At 38.6% G+C, this 24,861-nt stretch overlaps 1 protein-coding gene across 1 annotated transcript in view; it reads left to right on the forward strand.

Moving 5' to 3' along the window:
• The window catches only part of SPATA6 (spermatogenesis associated 6), a 46,112-nt gene extending 21,590 nt beyond the window's left edge, over positions 1–24,522 (forward strand). Inside the window, exons 10-13 of the mRNA XM_075424534.1 lie at positions 1,320–1,492; positions 10,686–10,785; positions 14,595–14,683; positions 18,484–24,522. Coding sequence (XP_075280649.1) covers positions 1,320–1,492; positions 10,686–10,785; positions 14,595–14,683; positions 18,484–18,664 — 543 coding nt within the window. The 3' untranslated portion in view covers positions 18,665–24,522. The remainder of the gene's footprint in view (positions 1–1,319; positions 1,493–10,685; positions 10,786–14,594; positions 14,684–18,483) is intronic.
• The last annotated feature ends 339 nt before the right edge of the window (positions 24,523–24,861 follow it).

The raw sequence follows: 24,861 nt of genomic DNA on the forward strand, positions 1-24,861 counted from the left end.
TTCACATCCTTGATTTCTCAGATTTTAGCCACTTTGTTTTTTGGTGTTTTTTATTCTTTCCACCCTCATTTAGTTGTTTTTGCAAATGTTCCTGAAGTACTGCAGAAATTGTGGATTTAGGCATTTAATTATATATGCCCTCTTAGATTTCCTAATGGATAGGAAAACTGATGATAACGGGGAGAAAGAAAGAAGGAGAATTAAAAGGATAAACCTTGATATATCTTAAGTGCATTTTGTCAGATTCTAAACTTTTATTACCAAGGATGGCAGTTTTGTGTACCATGCAAGTCTAATATATTGTGCCACTTCTGGATTGTTCCATGGCTGTAAATGAGAAACTGTAAAGAAAACGGAGAATTTCTACTAAATATGCTAAATATGTTGGGGTTTTTTTGTGCTTTTGATTCTAATGATAGCTATTTTAAGGTTGTGTTGCCCCCCCCCCCCATTCCTCTGCTCCCTAATGGGAAGGTGGATTTTAGGAGCAGTCATTGGAGAATGCAGATAGCTGAGCTACAGGTTAATTCATAATGTTCTTAATGCCTCTAAGCACTTGTGATTCTCACAAAATCAGGACTGAAGAGAATGTATCTTTTTCTTGCCACGAATGTAATATAGTTTTGTTTAAGAGGAGCTGTTTCCCAAAGCTGAGGAAAAAAACTCTACAGCCTGGAAAGAGCTAATGAATAACCTGATTATTGCTGGTCTGGTTTTGTTGTGGGTTTTTATTTTTTTTTTCCTCAGCTTTGGGAAACGGCTTCTGTAGAAGTCCCAATTCCAGGTGAAAGGGGGTAACCCATGGAGACGTTTTAGTGGTATGTTTCAGGTTAAGAGCAACTATGAAAGAAGTAACTAGTATAGTGAAGAGTGAGTAGAAGATGAATAGATGGGCCAGAGTTTTCCCTTGAGGAACAGCAAATAATGAGAAAAAAGGGGTAAGAACAAGGGTTCCCATACTGAGGAGGGCTCTGAGATGTGTGTTTAGGCTTTCAGGCATCATTCTGAATCTGTGAGATTGCTGGGAGTGGTAAGCTTTCAAATTGTGCAGTCAGAAAAGGTGATAGAAGGCCTGTTACACTAGACTTTGCCATAAGATGGTATGTTAGATACCAACAGAGTCCTCTGACACTTGTTGATTTAATTTAAACCAGGGCTCTTTTCTATGAAATGAGGGTCCTTGTTCTTTCCCCAGCAAGCAGATATTCCTGCGCGTATGTGCAACCTTTAATGTTTCGTTTTGAAAAATGAATATCAAGATGTACAGTTTTCATGTTTTTATAACAAATTTTCAAAAGATTTGGTGGGTTTTTTTACAGGCAAAATCTACTGATGGAAAACACTTTGACAGGTCTGATGTTTGCCATGAGGATGTGATCTCATATCCACCCAACAGACAATCCCCTTCTGGTTCATTAGAGCATTCAGCACCTCTCGCATTTCAGAAGCATTCTCTAAGTTCTGTGCTAAACCGATCTTCTCTAAGGGAAAGGTAATGGCTTGGTTTTGTTTGCGAAATTCTGGAATTATTAACATGAGCAGATGATAACAGTACTTGCATGATTATAGTTTGCATGTTTGGAGGTGTGCAGGCTGAAAAGGCTGAAAAATCTTTCTGCAACTACTGTGTTGTTATTTGACTTCTCCTCAGGTGTGGTGTTTGCCATCACCTCTCTGCTTAGTGAATATGATCCTAATAATATGTCAGTGAAAAGGATCTTTGGTGTCTCTGTCGTTAACTTTCTGTGAAACAATGAAGCCCCAGATTTCTGGCTGCCAATGTCCGTTTGAAACAGAGAATACTTAAATAATCACTGTTTCAGAGGTGATTAGAATCTCAGGAATGTAAATATAGATACATGTCACGTAGGCTTTAAGGGAGGTACTTTGAAACCTATTTTCCTTCTGATTTGTTCGGCTCAATGTTTGTAAGCACTTTGTGGCTATTCAGTAGTCAGATGTGTGACTAGTGCGCGTAACATGCTTGTGCTAGCTTTAATCTAGTCAGTGTATTATTTTCCAATCTTTCTGCTTTATTGACATCCTAAGATGTTGTTTTGTTTGAGTTGAAGTGTGGGCCTCTGCAGCAGTTGTGTGTATATTAATTACTCTATTTAAATCTGTTTTCTTAGTAGTCTCCACTGACCCCAGTGGGGTTGGGGTGGAGACAGTTTCTAATATCCCTTAGTTCAGTGAATTTCTATCTCTGGGTTAATATTTTGGGCAAGCCTTGCTGCTCCAGTGTCTCACAAGAGTGGGATGGAAGAAATGTCAAAAAGCAATAGGTTTTTTTCATGCTTAAGACCTCCAGTCTTTCAAGGAGAGTATTCCCTACCTCCTGCTGAGTAGAACATGTACTTGGTGCACAATGCTTCTCCTGTACATTCAGTTTAGTAAGTTACTAGATGGCTTTCTGGGAGCAGAAAAACTATATATAAAGCTGGGCCTGAATAAGCAAGTATATAAAATTATTGGGAGAAGCAGAGGATCAAACTGATGTCCTGTCCTAAATGCTGGTGTTGACTGAGGCCCTATTTGGAGATTTACTGTGGTGGCTAGTTCACAGTCCTTCCAGGCTGTTTCATCCTAGTTACCATTGGTACCTGAGTTAGTGCTCGCAGGCTGCATTTGATAGCCTACACACAGCCTAATGCTTTTTTTCAAAAAAGAAGAAATGTCTCCGTTTTTTTCTTTAAAAAGAAAAATGACAGATGGCAGGTGGGGATTGAATTTTTAATACTTATAAAGATCAAGTTGTTGTTTTAAGATCTTCCTCTGCTTGAAAACTTGCTTGTTTGTCGTTCTGTGTAATAGTATTTCTTGAGAACTGTTATACAGAGATGAGGATGTGTCTGGGGTTTGGAGAAGGTTTCATTGTTATGTTGTCTACTTCTCACTCTTTCCTGACTTTGTGTGTGCATTAGTTACCCATGTGTGGGGAAGATATATTGTAATGGTGACTTTCTTATCCTTTTTTCACCTGGACTCCTTTGGTGGGGGGAGTAAATTTTAAAATGGATTTTATTTAAAGCTGCCAGGGTCCCTTATATTGATAGCAGGAAAGTCTTGTCTGTTGTGAGCTGCTTTTACATGCATAGTAATTTAGTCATCTGCCAGTTAATGTTGAAATTATCTGTTGCTTTTTCTCTTTATGAGCCCTTCTCCAGAAGAGATTTGTGATCTTGTGAAACTATGTTTTTTCTTATTAGACAAAATGTTCTTGGCTCTTTAGAGATGTAACATCTCTTTGTGTTAAAGATGTAAGCATTTACTTTTGTCATCAGAAAAAATTCACAATGAGAAGGTAAAGGGCGTAGTCTAAAAATTTTGATCTCTGTCATGCTGCTGAGATAACAATGGCTTTAGCTGACTGTATACTGAGAGCTATAGTTGGAATGACAAGCATGGATCAGAGGTCAATGTTTGGAAATGCATGCAAACGCTGCTGTTCAGATTATAGAAATACAGAGAAAGGAGTACTACTGAAAGTATTTCAGTGTTAGGGTATTTGCAAGAATAGAGAGTCTTATCTCACAGTATTTGGTGTTTATTTCCTCAATTTTATTTTGAATTACAAAGACAAAGAGCTTAGCATATCCAGACTATTTTTTTAATGCTAGTCAACCCACAGTCAATATGAAACTTGACTCCCCACCTTGACTGTTAGTTCCCCTTTTTCCCTTTTTTTTTTTTTCTAAGTAATGTGAAGTGAATGCCTGCCTTCTTGGGAGTACTTCCCAGAGCACTGCTGAATAGTTAAGCCACTGGTATACTTTTCAGTGATACAGAATTTGGGAACTTGCATAAGGTCCTCTTAGCCCTTTTTCTAGCAGTTTTCAGTCACTTTCTGTGAGCCTGCTGAAAAGATCACAAATCAGTCCTCTCCCCTTTTCCATTTGGTTTGAGCCAGAAGTAAAACTGTGAATAGATTTATTGCTGAACAAGTCAGCAAAGTTTTGAATATTTATTTTTCATACTTTATTTTTACATTTTTTATTATTCAGGTCACCTAAGGAAAGCATTTGCTAGTGATCCAAACTGACTCTAGAAGAGGGGTGTTGCTGTACAGTTCCAATTCTCATTTAGATTCTAGCTCCTGTGCAAAGCAATGGTACATGCACGCTCTTCAATTCCTGCCCATGATGTGTGGCCAACTTCAGTCAATGCAGGTGACTTGCCCCCACAGACTGGTTGGTTGTGCATAGATAAGTATCCTTTTGTGCGTAGATAAGTAACCTGTATGCTTTGTCAAAGAGCATTAGCACTATATGCTCTCAATGCTGCTGCAGGAAAGCAAAATTAAAGTCCAGTCCTTGTTTTCACAGTGCATGTACATCCTCATGCATTGCTGGAAGATGGTGCTTTTCTTGGGACTTACAAGGTAAGCCTTCCATGCAGCGCTGAAACCTGCAGCAAAGTACCTTTCGTAAAGAAAAGGAGAAACAGTGAGGTGGATTCTGTAAGGTAATGACAGAAGTCCTCAGCATGGAGCTATCTGCTGCTACAAGAGAAATTTTTTTCTCGAGACTGCAGCAATCATAGGAGTATTTGACCATTTCTGCTATGTTGAGAGGCAAAGCTACTTCTCATGCATTTGGGATCAAAGGCTTCATTTTCCTACTCTGGGCATGGCAGGCTTTTGCTTTTTTTTTTTGTCATTGATCTGAAGAATAATCATTTCCAGAGTGAAGTCCAGCTTGATGTCTTTTTTTAATGTTCTCCTGACTATACTGCTAATATGTAATCTTGCCTACTATTAAATTTAACAAAAATCTAAGTTCTGTCTGAAGTAAGACAGAGGTTAACTCTATGGATCAGACGCCCTTTTGTAATATTCCTCTACTGTTTTACTACCATCTTTTCATGTTATCTTTTTCCAAGTACTAGGGAAATACCAGCATGAGGTTAGCTATTACTAGTGACACACATAATGATAGATACTAATCGTTAGATGCTAATGTAAGACTAGATCCTACATGAAGTCCTTGAAAATACCAGTTATCAGAAGCTTTGGCTTCAGTGATCTTGAAATGTCACCCCAGGATCTTGGGTACTAGTTTTGTTGCATAGCAAAATCCAGACGACAGGTAGTTCACCGAATATTTTAGAGTGGCATGCATCCTAAGACAGGGTTTACTTCTGTGAGAGTGTGTTTAAATTCTGAGAACTTTCTACTGCCAAGTGGAACACTGAAAAGTTTAGGAGACTTTTTAGAAAAAAAAAGCTTTCTCTAAGGAGAGGCTGCAACTAGGTTTCATGATTATTTCTAGCTATTTAAAAGTCATTATATCTGTTTTTTTGGAATTCAGTTTGGTAGTAAAATTGTTATTGCTTGTTATTGTTATCTTTTGGGTTTATCAGTCTCACCTCTTGGGGAAGTTTTCTTATTTTGCATACTTTAACTTAACCTCTGGAAATCAACACTTGAAGATCAGTTATTTCATACTATATGCTGCAAAACTGAGCAGTACCTAAACTTTGTTTCATGTTTTTGACCAACATCTGTAGTATTTGTCATTTTCATTGGTTGATTTTGCTGCAGCAGTAAGTAAATTTGAAATTGATTGCTGTCAAAGCTGTTTTGTGTATAAATGAATAAATTCAGAGATGACAGAAGGCAATGGAAAAGCTTCCAAAGAGGATAAGGAGGTTCAGCCCGTTTATGACATACTAACGATTTAGTACCACAATGACTTGAACCTTTCTGGGGCAACTGCTCAGCTAGAGTATTTGGCCTTCCTCGACATCTTGGAAGCTGTCTGCTGCTTGGGATTCACTTTTCATAAGAGGATGATACATCATGCCCCGGTTTTAAGGACTAGGTATGAAGCTTAGGAAGGAAAAGAAAGTATTTGCCAATTTAAAAACTCATCACTGAACGTATCTCTAGTGGTTCAAGGCCTAACTGTAAACAGGGCTTTTGAAAGTAAGAGAAACTGTTTAGAATGGATGAGAAATTTTTACTTTTTTAAAATTTCTTGCTGAAGAGGGAGAGCAATTGGGCACACAGCTAAGCTGTCAGCTTCTGCTTCCAAACATACGGGCTGCTGTGCTTAGCTTTAAGGCCTTGTGAAAGCAGCATACTTCCTCCACTTAAAATCCTTGCATTCTTACAGTATTTGTATGCTGATATGTTTTCATTACAATTCAGAAACTATACCAATATACTCTCTAAAACACTTTTGCACTGGTAAGCTGCATTTACACTAAGGTTCATAGCCATCAGTCATTTTCAGAGAAAGCAAAACAAAATTGCGTCCTTTACTAAGTAGACAAATAAAATTCTTAAGTGTAGCCCAGCCTTTCTATTGTGCCTCCATCAAGAGTTGTATACGCTAAGAACCAAGTTCATCGTACTGAATTGCCACTTTGAGTCCCTTAAATGAGAATAAAGCAACTTCTCCACTCACTGTGAATGCTGCATAAATGCCTACTTGGATATAAAATCTGTGAGGTTTATTTCTATTTCAGAATTAAATATATTTGCTTTTCTTGAGAATCTCTTGTTCTACGTATAAGTTCTTGCAGATTGTGATTTTTTCAGGTTATACTTAGCTTTAAGAGTTCTTCTCCCTCTTCTCCCCAATTACAATAGCGATCTCTCCAATTGTGAATCTGGTACTACAGTACTTCATTGATTTCTGTCCTCTGATAGTTTGTCCTTGCATGAGGTTTTGCTCAGCATGAAGTCAGTGTCGTTGAAGCTGATGAATTCTTCATGGAGGCCACATGCACCGAGTTGTTCACAAGACTTGGAGGTGTGATGGTGGGGGAAGGTGTCACGATAGGCATTGCAAATGTGCTGCAGTAGGCTTTTGCATTAATTCTGCTGATATGAAATATATTGGTATCTCCTGCTGAAATGTGATATTAACATTTTTGCTGTGTGCAAGTGGATGATTGGATTGTCTGACATTTGAAAATTCCTATTTATTACAGCTCTCAAGTTTGCAAGCTGCTGTTTGACTGGAGTGTATGGGTGGATGTATCCTGTTTATATTTCTAATGGAGTATTTCATCCTAATGGATAAAATTATACATGAAAATAACTTTAATCTTTAGCACAATCTTTATGCTTCTTTCTTTTTTCCATCAAGGTAGATGTTGTGTGTATGACCTTAAAAAAAAATCCATATCTCAAAAGAAAATAAATGCCTTTAGACACATTACAAGGGAAAATGGTTGTGTTGTGTTTTCTTGATCGTACTCGACACGACATATTTAAAATTAATCTTGAGAAGTTCTCTGATTGATCTGGCTTTTTCTAGGTCACTGAGCTATATTTCCAAAGTGTTTATACCATCTATTGGAATCAATAAACAATTTAAACTGATGTAACTGCAGAATGTTTGCAAGTCCTAGGGAAAATTGAAAGTATGACAAAGAATACAGCTGTAGAAGTTTATTTTGTTTATCAGGACAAACAGTCATTGAAGTTAGATGACTTTTCTTTCAACATTGCAATACGATAGTGACACCTTAATCACATAAATAAGTAGCTAGTCATTTTAGAAACTCGTTATTCGTGATTTTGGACAAATGGAATCCCTTTATTTATTCTTCAAGAAGCTGTGCTCTGAAGCCTGTTTTATAAAATATTTCCAATAGGAGAGTTAAAAGTATCATAAAAAGGTTTCACTTCAGATTATGGTTATTACATTTCAGGCATTATTTTATTTTAGTTTGAGTTTTGTCTAGTGTAAATATTAACATTATGACTTTAAATGTGGATTACATTCTGTAGTTATTACTAAAATTAGACAATAACAATACTAGAAAAACAATTAAAAAGAAGCTGACACTCTTTTTAATCCTACTTAAGCTTTGATGGAGTTTTTTCTCTTTTTTTTTAATCCTCTTTTTTTGTTGTTGTAAATTAAGTTTGGAGTATGTGTGAGTGGCTAGGATTTCTAATACCACAGCGCACACTAGTGGATTGATCAATCAAATCACCTGAAGAAAGAAATCTAATAGTTCTTGAATTAAGTACTTAAATCTTCTTCTTCTTGCAGACATAGACACATATTTTCTAAATGAATACATTAACAAGCTGGGTTTTCTTTTTTTCCAAAAGCAAAATCATTTATCTCAAAGGATATTTGTAAATTTAAGATTAATAACAGTGATCAGAAATCTTTCATACGAATGTCATCAAATTTATTTCCCAAAGGCAATCTATTCCAGCTTCTCAGTGCCAGTAACCTGGATGTTGGAAGAACAGCAGCTGCTGTATAAATAAGAGAAAATCCCATGACTTCTTGGGTCTTTTTTTAGTTAAATGGGAGATGACTTACTGCATCAGGAATGCAGAGTTTTAAACATGCATTTCGGAGGTTCTTTAATATTAGCAAATGTTGTAAATGCTAATGGGAAGTCATAAGATGATAGTACCACTCCAGCCCTTTTCCTTTACCTCTCTTCTTTTAAAAAAACGGGTTTGTTTCAAAACACTGCTAGTGATAGAGCACATGCATTGAATGTGGTACACCAAGCTGGGTTTGAGTCTGTTAGGGAAATGAATGTTCCTGCCTGCTTAAGGAACTTTGACTTCTTTTTCTTTAAAGGCAATGCTTTCCTCCCCTAACAAAATTCACAAACCATTTTGCTTTCTTTTAGGAAAAATTATGTGAGAGCTTTTAGTGCAACAGATCGTTAGATTCTGATATGCAAAAGAATTGAACAGTATGGATTTGCCATACACGCTGTTGGGTTTGAAATTAATCGTAAATGTTCAGGATGCTAATACGAATGTTACAGCCAGTTTTGTGAAAATTCTTGCCTGTAATGATCCAAGGATAAACAATGTTAAATGTCATTAGAAATATGGAAAATACAGCCCGCTATAGATTATATGATTCATCCTTCCAATATTGTGTCATTTCTTGGCACCCTTTCTTGAAGAAAAATAGAAGCATTCAGAAATAGATTGTTTGATTTGAGGAAACTCAGGCTGGAAATATTGGGGCTCTTTAGACCAGCGAGAGCTATTTCAGAAAGGTAAGCAATAATAAATGAGTCCAAATAAGTTGATTAGATACAAGAAAAAAGAAGAAAGTTACTCAAAAGCAGAGAACTGGTCACTTTCTAATTGTATTTCTATCTTTCTCTGGTAATAGAAGGAATGATCCAAAAGATTGCAAAGTGCTCCCAGCCCTGCCTGTAACCTTCAAGGCAACCTGGCACGATCCACTTTCAGGATCCTGCTTCCATTCGTTTGAACGTTGCCAAGTTACTTGTTTTGGACTGAGGCTTTCTATGTGTGGTCAATTTGTTCTTTTTGGAGGGAGCTGTACAGTTCTTTAGCTGCATTGAAATTTCTGGAAGTTTGGTGAAGGTCAGCTAAGCCAGGCACAATCAGGTTCGGGATTTCAGAGACCAGATAACGCAGAGAATGTGATAAATTGGAGAGAAGAGCGCAGAAGGGCTTGCAGTCTCAGTCCCAAAAACCCATCCAGAGCCCAGTGTAGAGCCTCAGGGTTCAGAGTCGCAATGTTTCTCCACTGCATCAAATTTGTGAAGCCACCTATCAAAACACATTGTTCTCTCTTGTGCTCCTAATCCACCCCAAGCATGGCAGCCCAGTAATGCTGTTGGCGGTCGTTCCATTAGCTCAAATCACAGTGGTATGGCTTGCCAGCTCGCAGCTTGTCTGGTGACCCATATTCATATTAGTATTAGTATGATACCACATTATGAGTTTTTATTTTCTTGGCGCAAAGTCAGGTTCTCAGAGGTTAGGAAACATTGAAATGGATGCACAATCTTGATTTGGTGCCCTGTTTCTATCCACTGTGATGAGATTGTGTAAGTAAACATTTCACAACTTCTCCCCAATAATTCTTTCCTTATGTTTAGCTGTCTTCCCCCCCCCCTTTTTTTTTTTTTAGATAATACATTTTTGAGCATATTAGCATTTGGAGGTTGGTGTGTAAATGATCCTGTTCTTAAAATCTTAGTGGCCTCCCTTAACAGTCTGAGAATACCAATGTTTATGAAATTTCTGCCAGCTTCTGAACTTGCTGAGAAGGATGAGGGTTGGGGTTTTGTTTTGTTATTGGGATTTTTTTTATATAAAGTGGAAAAAATGTGCTGCAAAACATAAAAAGGTAATATCCAAAAGTAGCTGTTGGTTTTAAGCCACTCATATCAAGCAAGCTACCTGGTTTTTAATGTAAAAAAGCAATATAAAATGCATTTCCATCTCATGAAATAAAGATTGTGAATTCGCAGGTTTTTAACTCCATGGGCTTTCCAATTTGCACACATTGGGGTTATCTTCTTACTTATTTATTCCAGTGAAAGGAATTTAATGTGTATAATACTTCCTTTAAAAATAAGAAACCGAAACCTGGGAATAGAGTAACTGTATAGCTGTTCTGTTCTGTAGGGACAATACAAACATTACGGAAATATTACTCAAGTTACAAAATTGTCAACATTTTCTGTGTTTTGCATCTTCTTTTGGTGTTGTGGATGCATACTGTTTATGCACTGCTTTGAAATGTTTCTTTACTTGTAACTCAGAGGAGAAAAACAATCAAACCTAAACTTTGTGTATGTTCCAAATAAAAGGAAGTAAATGCGTGCTTCATAATTTATAAAAGAAATAATTTGAATCAAAAGCATGTTTGAGCTTTTCAACAAGAAAATATTTCTTCTGTTTGTTTTTCCTTTTTCTCTTGCAGATTTAGCTCTGGTTGGCCTTCACTGGCAAATGGAGATGAGATCCATAAAAGGGTGAAAAATATTTTAAGGACACACAGTGCTAGACAGCGCCTAATATTTGTAAGTTTGAGTGCAAACTAAATCCTTTCTTTTCTCCAAGATGACTGAGGAAGAGAACTGTGCCTACAGTCTTGGATTTATTATAATGTTGTCCTTTGAGGCACCCTTGATTGTAGAAATATAGAACTGTTTCATACCGACTTCAGTAGCCCGCTTATGTGTAGCCTTTATGGACAGCTGGTATAGGTCACCCTCTCACGGGGTATAGAGGACAATTACTTTTTGGGGTTTTTTTTGGTTTGTGTTTTTTTTTTTTTTTCCTTGCATCTGGTTCTCCACTTCCAATTTAAGCAAAAAATGTTACAGATCTGTAGAACATCAACGCTTAACTTGTTGTGCAGCTGCGCATCAGCAGCTGCTTATGTCCAGCTGTTTGTAGAGCTAATATTTTTCTTCAGATGTGTGCTTTCTTCCCTTAAATACCTGGCTTTCAACAAACAGATCTCTTCATCTAATGAGATTATGCCCGGGATCTGAGTATTTTGTCCTTGAATTTGATGGAATTTTGAAGCGTGGTCTTCATCTTTGAAACATAAAATTTTTTGCTGCTGCAGTTTTGAGAAATCCATTTGTGGCACAGTATCTCCCTGGCGAAAGCATTTTACAAACTAAATGACAGCATTGTTCATCTGCAAAGAATTTAGGGTCTTAAGTATGAGATGAGGTAAAAGAAAAATAAGGTAAAAGGTTGTAAGGATGAGAGGCAGATAAGATTAAGATTAGGCACTCTGATGAAATTACTGGTTTTGTCTGACAATCTAACACACAAACGTTACTGATCGATTAGAAGAGGCATGAGTCTCTCAGAGTCAAGAAAAACATCTTTTTGGCTTCAGTTTCTCCTCTTAGAAAAAGGAGTCTTGACAAAAGTCTACTTTTGAATGTTGCTGCAATTTTAAGTTACTGCTATCCGCAGCGTCCACCTTGCCCCTCTGACATCGTTTACTCTACCAGTGGGAAGCGTGATAAAGCGTACAAGAGCCCTGGCCTCCCCACCTTGCACTTCAGCACTGAAACGGCAGGCGTAACGCTGGTGTGCTGGCGTGTGAGCTGTGCTGGCTGCGATGCATTGCCTCCGCTGGCTACGGTAAACCAGAGCAGAGGGCTGCGGCAGAAATGAAGGTTGTTGTCTCAATCCACTGCTGCAAGATGTACTGAAGAACATCTGTCTTAGCTCTGAAGTCTCAATTTATTTATTGATGTATTTATTGCCACAGATTTAGCCATCCTGGGCAGCTCCTTGTGTTGGCTGTGTGCTCTCTTAATCTGATTATTTTCTGATTTCTGTTCAGTCTTCATTTTTAGCTTTGTTATTGTGCTTTTTGTTTTAAACTCTGAAAAACCTTTTCCCATGCATGCTAAGATTGTTTGATCTAGTTCATGCCGTACCTCCTGGAGTTTGTATACAAATGTTCTGATCTTGTGAGCTGCTGCCTTTCAAACAGAAGATGCCCATCACATTTTTCTGTGTTTCAGCCACTCTAAAATAGGTACAAATCATGTCAAATGCTTCTCTGATGTTTCAATGAACTTCAGGTAACAAACTGGATTTCATGACGGTCCAGCACCTACATGTAATGAAAGTTTTCACAGCCTGAACTATCTCCAGTGGTCCTTGACTACTTTCCTTGAACAGTAGGCCATGACTTTAGGATAAAAGATTTACTAGTTTGTTAGGAGAGCTGGAAGGCCGGTTATACAGTCTCTCCATACAGTTATAAAGAATATTAAATATAATAATGGATAAAGGAGAAGTTGGTAATTCTCTTCCTGTTCGCTTATTTTGCTTATATAATTCAAAACATTCTAGTCTAGAATGACTTACACCTACGCTGGTATTCACTTGTTACTGCAGTATTGCACAAATGCACACAAATTTGCTGGCATGGTGTTAGACTCTTGAAGCATGCTGCTTTCTGTTGGCTTTCAGTTAGCATGCCTTGTCACTTCCAGTATCAAACACTTGCTGAATACTCACAGGGATTAATAATCAGAAAGGTACTTTTCTGTTTCCTCTCCTGCTGGAAAACCTCGTGCTTCTGCCCTAAAAATTCCAGATATCAGGGTATTGGGTAAGATTTTTTGAGTCCTTAATTAGCAGCCTGGTCAGAACAACGCTGGAGAAGGACCGTTTTTATTTTCTTTCACTGAGCAAAAGGAATGGGAGGGTGTTGCAGAGAAGTCTCACAGTGTTTGGTAATTGTGTGCAGGTAACTTGTGAAAGCTGTGCTAACAGCAGCTGATCTGCTTTAAAAAAAAAAAAAATCAGGTCTGCTTGCAGCGAGTACCCTAAAATACACCAGGATTAGTTGTGCTTCCCCAGATGGCCCAAAATCTAGGCTGCATTGTTATGCAGTGGATGGACGAGGTAAACGGGTCAGTTTGAAAGCGAAGGAATAGTAAAGCAAGTGCACTGGCAATGTGGTGACTAGATTTTGGCTCCAGTCTGGGTCCTCTTGCAAACTTCGGAAGGTTAAACAGTATCTCTATTCTGTTTCATTCCAAAGAGCCTTCTGCTAAATAACCTTTCCCAGAAGCATCTGCCTGTGTTTTCCAAAATTTCATTTCCATAGTGCTCTGTAAAAATAGTATGACTGGAGCTCTGCTGCAGATTCCTTAGGGTGTCCACTGTAGCCTTCTGCTGTGACATTCTGACAGTATTGTAATGTTTCCATCTTTTTTTTTTTTTTTTTCTTTCCAGAACATAATTTGCCTCTGGCAAATGCTGCAGTTTTATTTACCACTGTACCCCATTTCCTCTTCAGTGCGTTGTGGTCTGTGGCTGCTGAAGGAAGAGTTTTCCTGTTTACAAATGCACTTATTAACATGTATTTCACCACAATAAATTGTGTTGGGTTTTTCCTCATCCATACACCTGCCGTTCAGCTTGCTCTGCATCTTATTGCCATCTACCACTATATTTATTGTCATTTCTTCCAGTTTTGTGTTACCAGCAAGCATGATTATTTTTCCTGCAGTCTTTTTTTCCATTTTTTTTCCATAGCATGAAAGATGATTTTGTTTACTAATCCTTACAGCAATTGGCTTCAGCTAAAAGCATGCCTTAATACACCTTTTAAGTAGTGTCTTTGCTATTCAGAGTAGAGTGAGCGTGGTTGTGTGTGGTGGAATTTCTACCATCTTACTCAGGTGAGCAGCTGGCTCCCTTCACGTGAGGTTTTTTGTTTCTTACTTACCTAAAAGGGCAAATATGGGATAACTAATGTCTAGATAGCATATGGAAGGTATGACTACTTTCTGGCGACTCCTAAGAATACCACTGAAGGGTCATTAAGTGCATCATAGATATTTTTCAAAGTGGGGTAAGGATGTGCTCAGCCCTGTATATGGTATAGAAGTATTCAGATATATAGGACGCTTCTGTCTGGTAAAATGCATTAAATGGATAACAATAGCTCATTATAAAAGCTAATAAATAATAAGTTTTAAGTGGTTCTTGCACTCTTCTGCAAGAAACAAAAGTAAGGCAGTGAGCAGTAGGTTTCATACCATTTAACCAAGGTGTTTGTTGGGGATTATTGAAGCTTTTGCTGTCTGCATAGTTCTTTGGGTCTACACTGTCTAGAAATTCTTTCCAGTTTATTACCTGAAAATTATTAGCTGAGTTGTACTGAACTTAATTAAAAGTGTGCATAAATGGCATTTGGCTCATTACACTTTGTCCCTTTCTCCCCCAAGAAATGTAAGCACTTTAATAGTGTTCTACTAAATGGAAAGAAAGTATTTTTGAAATGAGATCGTTGTAATCAGAAACCAATGTAATGAGAATTTGATTTCTGTTTTTTTAGGATGAGAGTAACACGTCAAAAGGAGACTTGACTAAGACAAGAGAATCTTCGCATAAAGCACCCTTATCCATGAGTGGACTGCAGAGCAGGTAAGGAGTTTTTCTCTGATCAAGGCAAAACAGTCATATTGATCATGTTGTGCTTTAAATTTAGCTAAAAATTTCTCTTCCTATTTTGAGGGAAAAGGCTTCTGTAGGAGCTAGTCCTACCAAGCTTTTTCACCTAAAAAGCAAAATAGTGTTCTATCATTATGCCTTTCATGCTGTTTGGCAGTGTCTGTATAGTCTTCATAAAACACTGATTTTGGAACTGGGCTTGATCATAAAACTGATCCTTGGGCAGTCAGTTTTGGATTTTATCAACCAGAGAGCAAATGTCACTTTAAAAATAACCAGTTGGTTATTTTTTCTAAAAACTGTGGTAGTGCAAAAAGAAATTGAAGTTTGTTTAGTAAAATAGTTTTGGGCTGTTTTATTGGGGGTTTTTTTGGTTGGTTTGTTGTTTTTTCTTTTCCTCCCCAAACCACATATTTATAAAAGAGAAGCATCTTATAAAACACAGCAATATATATACTATTGTTTGGTGATTCAGCATGACATGTTTCAGAAGATACCTTGGAAACCTGAGATCTTGAAAACTTGGTTTATGTAGGTTAATTATTCTGTGTACTCCTCACATATATGACTAGGGTTTCATTCGAATATTTTACTTAAAAGACACCAATTGAATTGATTTTGACAACTTCTGTAGTAGAAGTTCTAAATGTTAATGTTCTCTATGTATGCACACAGTATTTTGTAGAATGTTCTGGGTACTTATTGGAGGAAAGATACTAAGTGATGTAAAACATTTTTTGTGTTGTATGACTTTTCTGTTTTTCTTTCTATTAAGAGAGAAGTCCTAGAACTGTGGTGCCAAATTTGAGAGGTCTTGACATTAGGGAAAAAAGCTTTTATTGTGATAATTAAATGTGATGCAATATTTTGTAACAAATCCTTCCCAAATCACTGCTGTATACCACTGGAGGGAGGGTAATGCTGTATGGGCAGCATAGTGAGCTTGCAATTGCTAAGCTCTAAAAAAGTTCATTTATGATTTGCTGGCTTTTTTAAAAATTCCTGTAATTTGTAGTCAGCTCTGCGCAAGGGATCTAGTTAGTCTTAGATTTTCCAATATATGTGAAGTTGCTACTGAAGTTGTTAGTATTTCTATACCTGTGCTCACTCCTGTATTCTACATGTAGCCTTTTTGCTCTCTTATCCTTTGTCCTGACAGCTGCTGCAATTAAATTGTGTACGATGTGTTGGTGAGAGAGAAAGTGCAAGTTTTTGTTTTGAGGCAGCTTTGGGACTTTGAGATTTATGCTGAAACTGCAGACCATGAAGAAGGAAAAAACAAATCCTAATGCTACAGAATCAAGAGGTGATGGGATATGAAATGTGGCACTCAAGTTGGGAAAGGACTGCTGCTTCGGTTTAGAGGCCGGCAGCACTGGTCCCCTTCACTGGAGGGCAGGACATAAAAGGACTCGAGAACAGTCTGATTGCTGAGTGTTTGCCACAGTGCTTCTAAACAGGATACAAGGACGGAGACAAGAGTTCACAGAAGGACATGGTACTGTCGACCGAATGTTGGCAGTATATTAGATGATTGAAAACCACTGGGAGTAAGGAAAAGGTCCATGTTTTTTGAAATATTTAGTATATGATTCACTCAGAAAAGAACTTCTGGGACTCTTAAAGGAGATGTATGAGGGAACAAAAGCATATGACAGGTATTTCAGAGCATGGAGTTGCGTGCAGAAATCCTACTGTTAATATGATTTGTGAGTGTAATTCCCAGATTGCTTAGCTCAGGTTGTCAGCTGGTTTCCAGCTGAGACAGGAGAGGGACTCTTCTCTAGCTTGGCTGTATCTTTGTCCACACCAGTGCTGAGTATCTCATGTGCAAGGAGTGGCTAATGAAAATACATACACATGCACACACACACACACCTCCCTCCAAAAAAGAAGGGGAAATGAAGCTTATGACTTTTTTAAGTCTTTGTAAGTACCAGCATAAGGAACTTGTGCAAGTTACTGTTTCAAGTCTTTCCTTTACTGCAGTTAAAGTGGTTGGATTTTGAGTGTCTCTATGTAGATGAAGCTTTTAGTAGAAGAAAAGGCAAGCGCAAGGCTGACTGCAGGAAGTGGATTCCAAGGAAAAGAGTATCAGGGCTGTTTGTTGTTTAGTTATAAGCACCGCTTCTGGTGCCGTTGCCTATTTGTGGGCCTGGGAATTCTCCATCAGAAGCGAGGTAACATGAACTACAGAAAGGAGGAGGTAAGACTTTAGTTGTTGATGGGTCTTGTCTAATTTTTACCCAGGCCTGTATAACTTTTCTATTGATTTTGCTGTTTGGTAGGTTGGTTTCTTTGTGTCCAGACTATGGAGCACAGTTCACCCTCTCCAAGATGATAAACAGGTTTAAACTTGCTTCATGCTGTTAGATGTTGGAGCTTCTTGAAAAAGTGTGAAAGTAGCCTTCTTCCCTTTTTAATATTAGAGCCACGTGGAGATCATCTTGTTGTTGTTTTATGTGGTATAGCTTGGCATCACCCTAATATTAGAATGTAAGAAATCTAAAAGCAGAAGCTATTCCCACTTTTGTTTTCCATGGGATAGTGGAAGCTTGGAAAAGGGAGTTTAAAAAACTGATCCTACATCTTCCTCTTCTTCCTTCACCATTTTCCTTTCTTAAAGTGAAAACCTTGTGTTTTGATGCAGCTAGGTAGAAGTACGTTTGGGAGTTCTTTGACAGAAGGTCTCTTTCAATTTTGTCACAGGTGTTTACTGATATTAACATGAGGATAAAGCTTTAAAGTACTGGTTTGACCATAGCAGATTAATAAATGATATGTATATAAGAAAATGTAGAGCTTCCCTGTGAAATGTGGTCAGTTTCCTAGGTGAAGATGGTCACTGTGAGCTTCACATTTCCCGTTTCGTTTCCCAGACTGAGAACATTCACAAAAGGCTGAAGATAACTCAGTCCTAATTTTTAAGTGTCTGAAGTGCCTAAATCTCTGAGCAGATGTGAAGAATGTCACCTCAGTAATCATTGTTTGCTTATGATTTTTGAGCTACTTGTTTCATGCTTTATTACAGGAAAAAGGCTCATTTCATTATATGACACAAGGCTTTTATTTTTCAAAGTTTCAAGAGAAAGCAAATAGTCATGAAGTTTAGATATACATACTTCAGATCTGACAGTGTTTTGGAATGATTTTCAGAGAATAAATTTCACTTCACAGATCTAGGAAAAAATTTCTTAAAGCAACTGAAATATGAGACTGTATTCGTGTTTAGTATTAAAACAGTGACACAGAAGATGGGGTGGGGAAGGAACACTCAATTGCTACTATATCATAATGTATTTGGTAGAATACTTAATCCAAGATGCTTCTGATAGAGCACTTTACAGCTGCAACCACGGTAATTTAATATACCTCTGATAGATTGTCTTAATATTGAAATAGCTGCTTGTGGTTGCATTTTGACCTTCAAAGGACACAAAAATCCTACTGTGTTGCTGTTGCACAGGCTTAGTACCTGGTCACACTGCCTGTCAAAATACAGCAAAATTACTGCACGCTCTTTGAAAATTAATTCTTTTTCTATTTGGGAGGTGTTAGCAAGTGCACTTGGATAAATGGGGGAGAATTTGTGTGAATGAATAAGGTGGGGCTCCGAGTTCTTAGAAGCGGCTGCAGTGCAGGTTTTTTATCAGTTTGTGAAAGGTACTCTCTGATTAGCAGCTCTACATTTGGAGTTCTGCTGGTTTTGTGCTTCTGATTCCTCTCCCTTATCTTGATTTGATCATTGTTTCTTACCTTCTTTCTGTTGACAGTTCACCAGTCCAGCGCAACACTACTGTTCACTTGGATAATGGTGAATATTGGTCTAGTCGTGCAGCTGTCTACAAAGGGAAGCCTCACAGAGCGATCTTTGAAGAAAGTCTCGAGAAAATATACAGAAACATGTACCGAAAAGCTTCTGGCACTGTTTCCGACCAAAAAACAGACTCCTGACAGAAATTCACCTGTAAATGCACAGTACACCGTGTTCATATTTGTAATGAAATCTGTTTTTATATAACAAATATTTGTACTCTATTTTAAGGTGTAATTATGGTTGGGCAGGATTTTGGAGAAATGGGGGTTTTGGCTTGGGTTGCCAAAAGGAAACTCCTAGCATTCCCCTGCTCCCCTTCTGCCCCCCCCCCCCCCCAAAAAACCCAAAACACCCAACTTGAAACCCAGCAACTAAGCCCCTCCCTGGTGAAGTAAGATGGTGTTATTCCTTCGAGACTATGAAAAGATAGTCATTTGAAGACTAATAGGTCTGCTGGATATTCCTGTCTGACATCAACTCAGGTTTCAGCTGCAGCCAATTCTTACTAAATAATTAAAGCTATAACATAAACAGAATTGCTTGAAGAAGCAATATCTCCTAGTGTTCAGAGAGGGGCTCTAAAGAGGAAGGTGAATGTGAGTGTTGATTTAAAAGTGTCCCATCTGGGACAAAGGGAATTGTTTTCTAGAATATTGCCTTTGGATTGTTTATTTTTGAGACCAGCAGAAACTCTGATACAGACCTATAGACGTGCTTTCGAAGTGATTTCAAGGAAGCACCTTTAGTCACGAATTTTCTAATATTGTCAAATTTTAAAAGAAACTGACCCAGCCCAGCAGCCTTTGTATCAGAGGAAAGGTCATCTTCACACCTTCTGTGCATTTGAAAGTTTCCAGGTTCTCTTGAATGCAGCCATGACATTTGCCAATATACTTGTAGTTTTAAAAAATGTGAACAAGAAAGGAGTGCAGAGGGGGAAAGACTGAAGCTAGTCACCAAGCTCCTCATATACCCCGTACAGACCTTCTGAAGTTCCTGCATCACAATCCCACCTAATTTGGAGCCTATCCTTCCCAGCCTGCTGGGATCCTGTTGGCAGGAATCGCATCGTTTTTGCTAAAGGCCACCAAATGTTCATCAGCAGTTCAATGCTTTCCCTGGGGATGGAACCTTTTCAGCCTTGCATCGAGCAGATCCCACATTAGCAGACCAGGGCAAATTGCCCATCCATTGAAAAGCAGAATGTTTTAAAAGGGCAAGAGTGTCCATCTCGTGCTTCCTTTCAGAAAGGGGGGAAAAAACAAATGCCTGTTCTGGCTCCTTCCCTGACTGAGTGAGCAGAGTCAGTTACACCGATGCCATTTTACCTGTTATAATTGGATAAAGGATAAAGCTAGCAGTACAGATGGCAGAACATATGACTGTAACCTGCCAGCATGCCTAGATAAACAAAAAGTTGGTCTACTCTGCCTTCCTTCCTTTAATGCTGAGACAACATAATTGATTTGAGAAAGCAGTTGGTGAGCAATTATGCTAGTGGGAAGGCACGTTGAAAGGCTGTGTACTTCTGCTTCAGGAAAGGGGACTCTCAGAGGAAGTGTCTTGCATATAGACATTTCTATTCCCTGTTAACTGTTAAACCAGTTGAAGTGGATTAACACTGATAACTTCCTGTCCCTGATGCCATTTAGCACATTAGTGCTTTCAGAGGGCATTAGTCGCACAGTCTTACGCTACGGATAAGTGTTGAGTCACGCTGTGAAGTAGTAGTATGCTTTTTTTGCAGAAACGAGAAGTAAAACTTACCCAACCTGTACTACTGAAGGCGTGGTGGCCGTGGCGTATTGTGCTGCCGGGACCTGGTATTCATTCGTTAGCCTGTTCCTGAGGCCCCGTATTAGTCTGTAAAGGAGTAGTTTCTTTCTCCTTGCTGCTCAGGAGAGTAGGCATATTCAAAGGGATCCTAAATAGGCAGGGCACATTCTGAGAGATGCTTTTCAAGCTTTTGGTTTAAAATGGATCTACTGAAATCTGAAGGTTGCTGCAGTTCGCTGTATGTGTTTGAGCCATAAGCTTTGCTGTTCTTCTCATGGTATCCCACAGTTTTCATTCAATATTCTCTATATTTTCCCTCCACAGTATCATACTTTAGTAAAAATTAGAGTCTTTTGAAGGCTGGCTGCTCCCCTTTGGCCTAATCTGGTTCAGTGACAGAAGAACTGTTCGATTTTTCCCTCCCTGGCAATCCAGCATCGCAGATTTTAGTCACTGTTTGCTCAAGGTGTAAGAAGGCCTGAATGCTGAGGCTTTGGGTTGGAGGCCACTGTGAAAAGACAGGGCAATGTTTTTGAGTGCTCCAGAGGAATGGCTGGGGTATATCTGCTTTGATTCCCCTAGCTAAAGAGAGGAAGCAATGGTAATATGACAACTTTCAGTTTTTCATCGAAGGTGAAAAATTTTTCATCAAAGGTGAAAACTGGATGGGAGAAAAAAGAATCATACATTGAATTTTGATCAGTATGAATATTCTTACTGTGGCCTTTGCATGCAGCATAACAGCAAATGGACCAGACAGACTGTGAGAGTCTTTGGCCCTGCTCCAGCTGCGAGGGGAGCTGGTGTGTATAATGTCTTTCTGAATTAGCTGCTGCGGGGTATGTGTTTCTCTCTTGGGTCAGAGTCATTCCACAGCTTATACGCTGTGATATGGCGAAGAGTGTTCTCTTCCAAACACTGTGCTGGAAATCTGGTTAATGGAAAACTTGTCTCTGAAAGGTGACTTAAGACCTAAATTACTCCGATCTGTCCATAAAATCTGCAAGCCACTTCGTTTTCAGAAGCTTTTGGCCCCTTCCCTGTTTGCTCAGCTAACCCTCCTATTAATATGCATACAGCTCAAGTGCGCTGAGCACTGCTGCGCCTTTGCTACTGCAGTGTGTGATAAGTATAGGTTCAGGCAGTGAACCAACATAGTAATAAACTGTAATTGTTTAGTGCACCTTGCCTTCTAATACAATTTAAATCCCTTCTATCAAATGCAAATTTCCAGGTTCCTGAGTGGAGCTTTAAATAGCATTTTCTATGCTCATTCCTTATCTTTTGCCATCCACAAAGTGGTCGGTTAGTGACAGTGGGATGGCATAATTCCACCCCCGTCATTTTACCTCCTAAAGGAAAGCTGCCTACTCAAATCTAGAAATAATGGGCTAGATTAAGAGCGAATTATCTGTCTCTTTCTCTTGCCCTCCCCAAGTTATTATAACCCATGAGTATTCTCACCAAAAGCTATTCAGCTTCCAGTTTTGCTTGCAGTATGCAATCAGTGCAATATTTTAATCACTTTCATTTTAATAAGTCAGAGTCTGCTTCCGACTTGCTGCCTTCCCTCTTTCCTACAAATAACTTGGTTTAGTTTAGGATCTTGGGGTGGTTTTAGACAAACTACTTGCCTGTGTTCACTAGAAATGCAAATTCTTTGCTGAGTAGTAGTTGCTTTGGAAATCACTGTCATTGACCTGTTGTGGATTAAAGGCAAATATGTCAACCTCTTTAATGATTTGCCTTATCTAAGTTTGCAACTAGAAGAAGGGAAGCTTAAACTGGTCCACCGGGGACAAGAGGCGTAGGGATGGCTAGAGTAATGGGAACAGGTAGGAGCAGCTTTGTTAGATGGATGGGCAGCAGTATTTATAGCCGAAATCTGAGCAGCTCTGAAGATGATGAGGGCCGTTATATAGATTGTGCATCACATGTTTGAATTTCACTGTTAGTTTGGAGGCTGCCAAAATGGTGAGCGGAGAAAGAAATCTACCGATAGGTGTTGGGAATCTACTTTTGGGGTAAAATAACAGAACATTTAGCTCTGCTCAGTATTAAATAGTCAGTTCCAAACTCCCTCTCATTGTTACCTCAGCTGTAAAATGGGGAGTTTGTGCTCTGTTGAAGCTTAATTAAATGACTGTGAAGTGCTTTGAGATCCTGAGGTGAATGTTACAGAAACTGTTTTGTGGAAGCCTGGCTGAAAAGTCCCATCTCATCTCCAGGTTACTAAAAAGGCTTTATTTTCATTTTCCCAAGGTTATTGTGTTTTAATCAGACAATTATTAAACAAGTCTTAATCTTATCAAGTTAGAAACCTATTAAATCTAAGAGACGGCTGAAAAAGATAATGAACTGCTTTACTACATGTGCTTTTAGGAGCTAATCTTTATGGTTGGTACCCTACTCGGCTTCTGTCTCCTGCGTGATCTGGATTCATCGTACTCATACTGATCGCTCTCATGATATCTTTTTCTTTTTTTAATACAAATTATTTTTTTGTCATCCTCATGTCTTATTGCTGTCTCTTTGTGTACTAATCAGCACTATTTACATCTCTCTTGTTCTCATCCTCTCCCCAGGAGCACGGGGTGCAATGGTGTGTGCAGCTTGACATTAGAAAAGTTTGTGTGGTGTGCCATAGGTCTGTCAGAGAAAGTAAGTTGGAAGGACTCTCTGCCTTTTCGGTCCCTGTGCAAGGAACAGCTTATTATATAATTGTGCTCTTCCTAATTTTTAAGCTTGAAAGTGTTTTCTGAAACACTGAACTATGCAACAAAATTCTTAGCCTTTTAGCAGTAGTCGCTGAACTGTATAAATCTTGTAATGTGAAATCTCTGGGTCATAGGAAAGCCTACCATGACGTTAATTACTTAGGTGGTTATGGAGTGATCATTATCAGGATGCTGAGAGTATCTTGAGAGATTTGTTTCATTGTTCAAGGAATTTGGGGAAACTCAAATCAATGAAACTTGGCTTCTTGGTTCCAGTGAAAGCAATTGAAGCTAAGAGAGAACAGCTTCTGTGGATGATGTTAATGAACTACCTCACTGACAGAAATGATGTCTGGTTTAGGTGATGATCTTTAGCAGCAGCAGAGAACCAGTCTTTGCCCAGTCCCTTGCAGTTTCAACAAATAAATCAGTGTTGTGGGAAGTGATCAAGAACACCTAATATTCCTGTTTCTGTTACACAGTGAACTATTAGGCACAAGTCTTGTTAATTGCATTGGTTTCTGCTGCTTTGTCCATGGAATTCAAAACATCGTCAACCAAAACCCTTAACAGATGAGGCTGTAGCTCCTTTTGTTAACAATGTTGGATTGCCAAAGACATGAAGTTTGTTCCCTCTTTGTCTTCAGTGAGAAATTCTCTGAAGTGCAGTGATAATTTGTCTAGATGGTGACATGAAGGAACTGTAATCTTTCTCTTTGCTTGATCCATGTGGAGACTGTTCTTTTTCTTCGTGTGTATTTCCATTCAATTCCGGGTGATTGCTTCTAACCTGGCAGAGAACTCTCTGCAGTCTGAGAAGCAGTGATCTGAGCCTTCTTCTCACCTCTTCAGGGAAAGGAGTTTGTTGCTGCAAAACAATGTCCTCTTGGTTCATAAGAATTTACTGATCCTGAGGATAAAGCACAAAAATTTTGTTCTGTGGTCAGACGTTTGCGTAATGCTGCAGAGCTGATGCCATGAATGGACAGAGCTGCCCCCAAAAGGGGGTGGGAGCCTGAGAGCGGGGGTAGACTTTGAGAGGGGTTTGGTGCATGGCACGCCATGAATTATGCGTTTGTGTACCATGAATTATCAGAGTATAAAATAACCTGTGAACTTTTAAGTAACAAAAGCAGCATTTACATTGCTAAGCAGTGGTGAATTCTAATGCTTGCATTCGTATTGTTACACTGACTTGAATTTTTGAACGTTTAGCTAATTGTGTTGTTACTAAGACTGTTGTTGTGTGAACTGTTTCATTCAGTACTCCAGTAGTAAACATTTGCTAAGAGGTTGCTTTCCCTGCCTGCCTTGTTTTCACCACAGTCATCTAGTGTTTACATACATTTTAGCCTCTGTGCCATTTTTGAAGGCTTTATTTGTCTCATTTACGTTTTTGGTTTGGATAATACTTAAATGTGAAATCCATCTGGGAAACATATTGTATATTCACGTTGAGGGATAAAACCAGTTTTTAATTAAAATTTTATACAGCACTTGTATTTCACTTTGTCCTGTTTTATTATGAAACACTTCAATCTTCTTCCTAAAACACATATGTCTTGCGCGTTTCAAGATGTTCCTTGTTGCTCATGCAGAACCGGTTTCTGAGCTCTGTCAGCAGAGTGCCATATGTTCTGGGGTTCATTTAGCTTCTCTGGTGTTTGTGTAGGCAGCATATTGGATGTAATGCAGCTAAGCTCTGCTCCATTCTTTTCTTTGTAAACTTGTCAAAAGATGAAAAAAGCAGGGAGAAGAAAACACTGAATAATGCTCGAGTGATTTGAATTATCAGTAAGTTTTGGTAACTTGGCCAGTCAAAACTGAGGTTTCTCGTGTAC

Source organism: Opisthocomus hoazin, chromosome 6, assembly GCF_030867145.1.
Source record: "Opisthocomus hoazin isolate bOpiHoa1 chromosome 6, bOpiHoa1.hap1, whole genome shotgun sequence".
Lineage (NCBI taxonomy): Eukaryota > Metazoa > Chordata > Aves > Opisthocomiformes > Opisthocomidae > Opisthocomus > Opisthocomus hoazin.